We start from the raw sequence: 9,624 nt of genomic DNA, 5'->3' as shown, positions 1-9,624 counted from the left end.
CTGAAATACTTTACCTTGTCATTTATAAATTATAATGTAAATTATTAGAGTTAAAGTAACAATGGGAAGATAACTGTTTGCTTAATGTATTTATGCGCGTGAAAATGAAATGTTTCTTCGTTTATTTACTTACAGAAAAAACATTTTTCCCTCGAACAAACACATTTATGGCGATCAATGAAATCGATAGAAATAACGAAGATATATGGTAAAAATATGAGAAATTAAATTAGTTATTTTTTGTCTAAAGATTATTAATATTATTACGTGATAATGAGTGAAGTCTAATGAAAGATTAATAAAAAAAAAAGATAAGACGCTATATAAATAAAGGAAACACGGCGTTATACTAAACGGCCTGTATAGAAAGGTCAAGGAACACATTAGAAATTAGATTGACCATGTGTAATATTTTCTATGTTTTTATTTTTTTTTTCTCTCTCTTTATTAAATATATTTTTCTTTTGTTAAATTATCTCTCAAACGAAAGAGATTTTCTTCATGGATCATTGTTTTTCTACGTTATTGTTGAAATCGAAGATTTTAAAGGCATCAACAACGACAATGTATATAATAAAAAGTATGTTCGTTCATTCAAAGTTTTGATTGAATATCTTTCAATTCCATTTGAAATTTAACTAGAATCATATATTTTCCTGCGTGTACGTGTCTATCGTATAAATATTTCATATATTATAGTAAAATATTGATCGAATAAAATTTAATAAGATGTTAAACAAATTTCATCTAAACTATACTGCTTATGTCCTGTTCTATTAAATATTCATAGATTTAAAAATTGGTTTAACCATGACATTAGGGAGTAAACTTAATAATGACAAATAAGTGATCATGAAACATTCAAAATGAATTTGTTTATTTTTTGACGAACTATTTTTTGCTTTCTCAAGTATTTGAAGAGAAAAAAACAAAAACAATAATGTTTCTCCAATATGCTTGTTCTTGATTTCGCGAGCTTATAGATCTTCAATATTTTTTTTTTTCTGAAAGCTCGAAACAACAAAAATACGACGAAATTGTAAAAAGAAAGAAAAAATTAAAATATAACATAAATTAAAATTATTTTATATTTAACGCGCTAAATATTTAATTAAATGCGCTATTGTATAAATATTAGTTTATTGTACTTCGTTTACATTGTACGTTGTTTAAATAATTATAAAATTATTGAAAGTATAAGTTATTTAAATTTAATCTGATATTTACTTGTTTGAATGCAAATAAATACAAATGCAATAACTAACTATAATTCTTTGTTATTTCTATTTTGTTTTTATATATTTGCATAGATCAACATTAATTTTATATACTTATATTTTAATAATTACAAATACTACTATCTAATTCATGGAATTATTATGTAGCTAGAAGAATAGTTCACTTTTTCTTCATTCATATATTCTCTACTTTTACCGCCATTTTAATATCGAATAAAAATCGTTCCTTTCGATATATCGATTATAACCTTTAGCTCGATGTATATTGTATTCCGTTTTGTGGAATAGTTCGCTTCTATGCATAGTAAGGGGAGGTTCGTGATAAATTACAGATTATTATTCAAGTTATTTTTTTAATATTGTTTTATAAAAGAAGATTAAAATATGACGGAAGATAAAACAGAATTTGTAAGTAGAAATCGTATAAAGCGTTTATTTATACCAATAGCTTTATGATATATTATTTTATGGCTTTAGATAACCTCACTTTTTTTTGACGAATGCTTCAATACAAATATCTAACAAATCGTTTATAAATTCTCTTTTAGAAACGTTCAATATATGCATATTATTGTAAATAAATATATTATTGTTTTATTTGTAAGAAAGTATTAAGTTTGAATAATTTTATTTTATAAAATACGCGTATAAATATGTATTATATTTTTTAGGATTGGGGCAATGAAAAATTACAACGTGCTCAAAAAACTGTAGATGAATCTCCATACGATTTAGAAGCTTGGAGTGTTTTAATCAGAGAAGCTCAAAATAGGCCTATTACAGAAGTTCGACCGATCTTCGAAAAACTTATTTCCGTATTCCCATCTGCTGGCCGCTATTGGAAAATTTATATAGAACAAGAGGTATAATGAATTATGGACAATTTGCAATTAAATAGATTTTTATATAATCGACATTTGTATAAAATACCATTCTTTATTTTCTTACAGATGAAAATGCGGAACTTTGAAAAGGTTGAAAAGGTATGTTAACATAACTGTTTGTGTTTTCAAATTTAAGTAAAAATAAATTAAATGTTTATGCCAACACGATATTTAAGTTGTTCAGTTAAAATATATAAAGATAATTTATATAAAAATTATTTAATTATCAACTATTTCATATCTTTCATAATAAATAATTTTTGCTTTTATAAAAATTCAAGATATAATTTGAGTTTACACTATTGTTCTTAATTATATATATATATATATATATATATATATAAAATATATATTTATAAAATGCAGTATAGATAATATATTTGCACTGCGTGATAATATTATATAATTAGTTACTATAAGTAAACTCAAGTTTAAATTCAGAATTCATAAAAAAGTATAAAAGAATGGTGCTTTTAACTGAACAACATTACTTATTGATGTTTAAGTTTTCTTTTTTACAGTAGCACCACAAATTATAATGTCAAACTAACTTAAAGTGTTCCAATATTATCTTACAATGTGATACACAGCACTTTACATATCATGTGAGGTGAATAAAAGCATTTTATTTCACCATAAGTCAATTATTTCATTAATTAATAACTGATCTGTTGATACATTTGGGAGGTTGTTTTCTTATGTAAGCAATAGGCTATATTATTTTATTTCTATGTGATAAAAAGAAAATGTATAAAAATTATTTATTGCATGAAACGACTTAAGAAGACAACTTTCTGAATATAACAGCCTTGTATTCCTTCCTGCGGTACATTTGTTACATATATTAGTTGTGTTTAGATTACCTTTCACAAAGTGACAAATGATTCTGAATTTAACAAATACAGAATATCTACTGTGGAACTTAAAGTGGCACTTTATGCGTTCAATTGCTCCTATAACCTGAATATTAAGATATCTTATTATTTCATCTACAAAGATAAATTTGTAGTTGATCGGTCTAATCAATTACCAAATTCCAAAGATTCCCAGCAGACCCTATCCAGTAACAATTATTTGAGACGTTATAGATTAACGTTCTCAAGTATTGTGATACTATTTAAAGAGGTAGCATAAGGTGATGATGTTGTTTTAATTGACAATCTATTAAAATCTACTTTGAATCACTATCATGTGTAATATTAATGATATAGCTTTTCCATTCACCATATGTTGCTTCGTGTTGTCTTCGTTTTTTTTCTATCGTTTGGGGATCATTCATTTCTAGATCCCACATAGGTTTGCAAAATTTTTACGTGGTGGCCCCACCTAAAAAAAAAAAAAAGAAGAAAAGAAAAAAAGAAAAGAAAAAAAAAATAAATAAATATTCTTTATTTTGTGTGGGGCTTATTTTATAGTAATTGTAAAACAATGATAACATCCATTAAAAGATTTTTTATTCGATATATAGAAATATTGAAGAATATGTTTATGCAATAAATCATTCTTAATAGATGCATTTGTGCATTATTATTTATCCCAATATATATGTCTATATATATATATATATATACAAATACACAAAGATATATGCATATACATAATATTATAATCATTGTATATTGTTACATATTTTGCATAATAAATAATGAATTTATAAATTTTTCTTACTTTAACATGATTTGTACCAATAATATTTTATATGCATAGAAAGAAAACTTGCCTATTTGGGTAAGTAGGGTGGTAGATATGTGTTTTATTCTATAATTGAGTGTTGACGGAAGTATATATCTTCGGCATATTAATTCTCCATTGATCAGATGTAGTTCTAAAGTGATTGTTTTGTCTGACAGCTTTTCCAAAGGTGCCTCATGAAAATCTTAAACATTGAATTATGGAAACTTTACCTTTCTTATGTAAAAGAAACTAAGGCCAGTCTTGCAACATACAAGTAAGTACATATGATGATTAAAATTTATTTAAATGCAAATATATTGTTAAAATATATAGAATAAAAAGTATAATATATAATTATTCATTTTCTAGGGAGAAAATGGCACAGGCTTACGACTTTGCTTTGGATAAAATTGGAATGGATATACATTCTTACAGTATTTGGAACGATTATGTTATGTTTTTGAAAAGTGTGGAAGCTGTAGGTTCATACGCTGAAAATCAGAAAATTAGCGCCGTGCGTAAGGTAATAAATAATATATATATTTATATATATATATATATATATATATATATATATATGTATATATATATATATATATATATGTATACGTATATGTATATATATTTCAACGTTATTATTTTTTAATCAATTATATGAAATTAAAACATTATTTTTATATTTTACAGGTATACCAACGTGGCGTTATTAATCCTATGATAAACATGGAACAATTATGGAAGGACTACATGGCATTTGAACAAAATATTAATCCAATAATTGCAGAAAAAATGGCAATTGAAAGATCGAGAGATTATATGAATGCTAGACGAGTTGCTAAAGAATTAGAAGCTGTAACAAGGGGTTTAAATAGAAGTGCTCCTAGTGTACCACCGACTGGTCATCCAGAAGAAGTCAAACAAGTAATTATTGAAAATATTTCAAACGCAGAAATATCATTTTATTATATATATATATTTTTTTTTTTTAATCTTCTATCCTTGTTTATTGTAGGTTGAATTATGGAAAAAATATATTGCATGGGAACGTAGTAATCCATTAAGAACAGAAGATACATCACTTGTTGCGCGTAGAGTAATGTTCGCAATAGAACAATGTTTATTATGTTTGGGTCATCATCCTGCTGTATGGCATCAAGCAGCTCATTTTCTTGAACTAAGTTCAAAGATATTGACTGAAAAGGGAGATGTAAATGCTTCGAAAAATTTAAGCGATGAAGCAGCAACTATGTTCGAAAGAGCAACGAATACATTATTGTCAAAAAATATGTTATTATATTTTGCTCATGCCGATTTTGAAGAAGGCAGAGTTAAATATGAGAAAGTCCATCAAATTTATCAAAAGTTTCTTGATATTCCTGACATCGATCCTACGTTGGTCGGTATATCTAATAATAAAATTAAGAAATAAAAATCCATAAGATAGATCATTCATACGTTTTATCATTTTATTAGGCATACGTACAATATATGAAATTTGCAAGACGTGCTGAGGGAATAAAATCGGCTAGAACTGTTTTTAAAAGAGCTCGGGAAGATCCACGATGTAAACATCACGTTTATGTTGCCGCTGCACTCATGGAATATTATTGTACCAAAGATAAAAATATTGCATTTAGAATTTTTGAGCTTGGATTGAAAAAATTCGGCGACAATCCTGATTATATCCTTTGTTATATAGATTATTTATCGCATTTAAATGGTCAGTATATTTAGATCATTTTTTTTTTCCTCCATCTATAATTTCTAATTAATTATGAAACTTTATTTCGTTATATTATTTCGTTATATTACAGAGGACAATAATACTAGGGTTTTATTCGAAAGAGTATTATCATCTGGAAGTTTGGAACCAGAGAAGTCGGTGTAAGTATTTTCTTTTCTATAAATATCAGATCTAATTATGCTTGTTGTTTAATTATAGTTGTTAAATATTCACGATCATATTATTTGTTAAATGAATTTTTCAGTGATATTTGGAATCGTTTTCTGGAGTTCGAATCTAACATAGGAGATTTAGCCAGTATAGTTAAAGTCGAGAAAAGACGAAGTGCTGTATTAGAAAAGGTTTTTATTATAAAAAAAAAAAAAAAAAAAAATATATATATATATATATACATAAAATTTTTTCTTAGAGATTAATCAGATCATATATATAAATATCATCAGTCGATATATATAAATATATATTATTTTTTATTAGATCAAAGAATTCGAAGGTAAGGAAACGGCCCAGTTGGTAGATCGTTATAAATTTCTTGATTTATATCCATGTACACCAATGGAATTAAGATCTATCGGATATATGGAAGTATCTAGCGTAGCTAGAAATTCAACCGGTGTAGTACCACGAGTACCTGATCCAGAAGAAGCCATAGCCTCTTTACCTAGACCCGATTTATCACAAATGATTCCTTACAAACCAAAAGTAAACGCTTTGCCTGGAGAGCATCCAGTACCTGGTAAATATATTTCCTTTTCAATCATACTTTCATTTCTCTTTTTATCTCTTTGTCAAATTTTCCCTTTGCTTTTTTTCTATTTTCTACATGGATTTTATGATTATTGCAGGTGGAACCTTTCCTTTACCACCTGCCGCAGCGCAATTATGTACAATGTTACCACCACCTGGTTGTTTTAGAGGACCCTTCGTAGCAGTGGATCTGTTAATGGACGTTTTTAGTAGAATTCAATTACCTGATCACGGTTGGTTCAGATTATTTCTATGTGAAAGTCTAAACTTTCTTTTTTTTTTTTTTTTTATACCTTTCAATGTCACTTATGAATAATTGTTATTACAATGAATGTTTCTTACAGCACCATTACCAATAGCGGATAATGGCTGCGACACAAAATTGTTCGATCTAGCGAAATCAGTTCATTGGATCGTCGATGAGAGCAACGATGGTATGAGTATCGGTTCGAAACGTAGAAGAACGCGTTTAGCCGGTGACGATAGCGAAGAAGAAGATTTACCGCCACCACCAGCGAACGATATTTATCGACAAAGGCAACAGAAACGAGTAAAATGAAGATATACGCGAAATACATTATCATTAATAATAATAATAATAATAATAATAATAAGTCGATCTATAAGCGAGATTCGTGATGAAATTTTTTTTAGAGAAGAGGGATCAAATATCCATGAGATATTTTTCATATTTCCTTTTGTCTCTTAGGTGACAACTCGAATACAAGTTGGTAACGCTGAAGAAAAATCAATCATTATTGATAAGTCGTACGTTAAGTATGAATCGTAATAATTCCTTGCGTGCTTTCAGCACGATACTTTGAGTACTGTGTACTCAGTAAAATTTCACGTATAATAAGAATATATATATATATATATATATATATATATATATATATATATATGTATATATATATATATGTATATATATATATATATATATATATACACATACACACATGTATATGTATATTAATTTCACATTTTTATTTAATTATTTTGACATAACATTTATATTTGAACTGTCTGAAGAGAAAGAAAAAGAATATATCTTAAAAAAGGAACAAAATTGCAAAGAGAGCCCATTTGTATATTCTATTTATCCATTATTCTTAATTTATCGAATTATCAACATGCGTATAATTATTTTTATAATCTGAAAGTGAAGAAAGAAAAAATTAAACATTGAGACAATTTATATTCCATGTAAGAAATAGATTTATTTCTGGGCCAATGAGAAGGTTCGATAATTTCTTGCAAAATAAATACAATGTAAAGAACGATTTTATTTTCTTTTTATATTTCTGCTTCTCCTAATCGCTTTCCTCCCCTCTCTCTCTCTCTCTCTCTCTCTCTCTCTCTCTCTCTCTCACTCTACCCCTCTCTTTGTTACATCATGAACACGATACGAGAAGAGACCAAGCTATTAACCCGCCATCGACGATTCTATTCGCGAATGAGCCGAAATCCGTTAGCAGGTATATACGTATGTGCATGTATGTATATATATATATATATATATATATATATCTTCCTCTCTTCGATAAGAGCGCAATTAAACTTTGATCGCCATTCGTAGTTCGAGTGGCTGGTAATGGCTCCCTTCGGGGTTACGCTAAATTGGTCTGCGGCCTTTGAAAATAGTCGGCGTCCGCCGTTAGAGTTGCTGCTTCGAAAACTTGATGAATGATGGAAATCTGCTGGCAACTTCGTTAGCCATTTCCGCAAATTACAATGCAAAATCAAGATCGCGCTAGGTAGCATGACGCTCGGTAATAATGTAGACTAACCGAAGGGATATCTATCTGTATATATGTACATACGTACATACATACATACATACATACATACATACATACATACATACATACATACATACATACATGCATGCATACATACTGACATTTGTAATTGAATCGATTTGAAACGTTTTGATCGAATAGAAGAAGACAATTAAGAAGTAAAAGAAGCATGAAAATAAAGAAAAGGATATATAACGTTCGTAAAGAGTGCAAACAAGTTGATTGAAACGAATAAAAATAATTAACGAAGAAAAATAAATCAATCTTTGATAATATAACGAAGCTCATTTTTGATTACCGATTAATGAAGTGCTAAAGAAAATCGGGAAAAGATTCGATTGGTAGATGTCATTGAAGAACTTTGAACGATATTACCGAGAGGGAGGATAGAAGAGAGATTAAGGGTTGTATAGATGTAGGACTAGGAAGGAAGGAAGAGTAACAGCAGGAGCTCTATTACGTCGACATAAATTCTGACCACGCTTGGCACGCGCGACTATGGCATAGTTGTGCCTCCATCCGTCTTGAACCAAGATACCTTACATTTATGTTCGACCTAACTGAACCATGAAACGGGCAAAGCAAAGATATTCAATATATTTCTCTCTCTCTCTCTCTCTCTCTCTCTCTCTCTCTCTTTCTTTCTCACTATTCATCTCATTCTCTTTCTTTTTCTATTTCTATTTCTATTTCTATTTCTATTTCTCTATTTCTGTTTTCAACTTTCCCTTTACATTTTCCCTGAGTAGTTGTAGAACATCAGTGGCAAGAGAGTTTTACTTCGTCTAATTACACGAACTCGTTCGTCATATTCGTTCGTGCATCTCCAAGTGCAGCTGGTAAGCACTTTCGTTAGAACACGTTTAATGTTTACGTTTTTAATGACACTTTCAAAGAGATACCTCGTTGGAGATTAACCAACGTTATTAATGTATCTATGTATTTATATTCTAGAGAATGCAAGTGTTTAGAAATATATCGTGGAAGGAAAAAAAAAATATATATATATATATATATATATATATATATATTATCGAAATAAAATGTAAAGATCATTATAAAGAAAACAGAGAAAAATTACGAACGTTAGTTTGTTTCTTCTTCGAAGGAAGTCGATAAATGTTCGTTTGATAGGAAGGAACAATAAACGTCTCGCAGAAATTTTCACTACCACCTGAACCCATGGATCCAGGTGTTTTCCTACGGATTCGATAATGTAACCCGTTGGTAATATCTAAACCTATAAACTATCCTCCTTATTCATTCTATCAAAGAAACGCTTTTATTTGTCATTGAAATCTTTAACTTTTAGTAACTAATAATAATAATAATAAAAGAAAAAAAAAGAAAAAAAAAAATTTCAAGAAATCTTTATGCTCTTAAATATTTTACTTTTCAATAGAGAAAGAGATAAAGAGAGAGAGAGAGAGAGAAAGATAAAGAGATAGAGAGAGAGAAGCATAGTCATTAAATCTATCTTCCTATTAATAAAATACTGCATTATGTCTTTACTTCGTATTGTTAACGGCTTCTTA

General features: G+C 28.3%; 1 protein-coding gene across 1 annotated transcript; it reads left to right on the top strand.

Annotated features, from left to right (window-relative positions):
- Positions 1-1,525: 1,525 nt before the first annotated feature.
- On the top strand, positions 1,526-7,167 carry LOC124430112 (protein suppressor of forked). The gene is made up of 13 exons (XM_046976240.1): positions 1,526-1,646; positions 1,910-2,101; positions 2,189-2,221; positions 3,973-4,070; positions 4,166-4,319; positions 4,484-4,717; positions 4,809-5,192; positions 5,270-5,516; positions 5,611-5,680; positions 5,785-5,881; positions 6,018-6,276; positions 6,386-6,520; positions 6,632-7,167. Exons 1-13 carry the CDS (start codon positions 1,623-1,625, stop codon positions 6,844-6,846), a joined length of 2,142 nt encoding a protein of 713 aa, XP_046832196.1. The 5' UTR covers positions 1,526-1,622; the 3' UTR covers positions 6,847-7,167.
- The last annotated feature ends 2,457 nt before the right edge of the window (positions 7,168-9,624 follow it).

Source organism: Vespa crabro, chromosome 17, assembly GCF_910589235.1.
Source record: "Vespa crabro chromosome 17, iyVesCrab1.2, whole genome shotgun sequence".
In the NCBI taxonomy this organism is placed as follows: Eukaryota; Metazoa; Arthropoda; class Insecta; order Hymenoptera; family Vespidae; genus Vespa; species Vespa crabro.
The sequence above is the reverse complement of the archived record's forward strand: the minus strand, read 5'-3'. Positions and strand labels throughout refer to the sequence as shown.

Bases quoted from the DNA above. Each gene is read 5' to 3' on its own strand.
- LOC124430112 (XM_046976240.1), top strand. From the start codon at position 1,623: ATGACGGAAGATAAAACAGAATTT. The intron at 2,222-3,972 runs GTATGTTAACAT...TTTGTCTGACAG, and splicing joins ACTTTGAAAAGGTTGAAAAG to CTTTTCCAAAGGTGCCTCAT. The intron at 4,320-4,483 runs GTAATAAATAAT...TATATTTTACAG, and splicing joins AAATTAGCGCCGTGCGTAAG to GTATACCAACGTGGCGTTAT.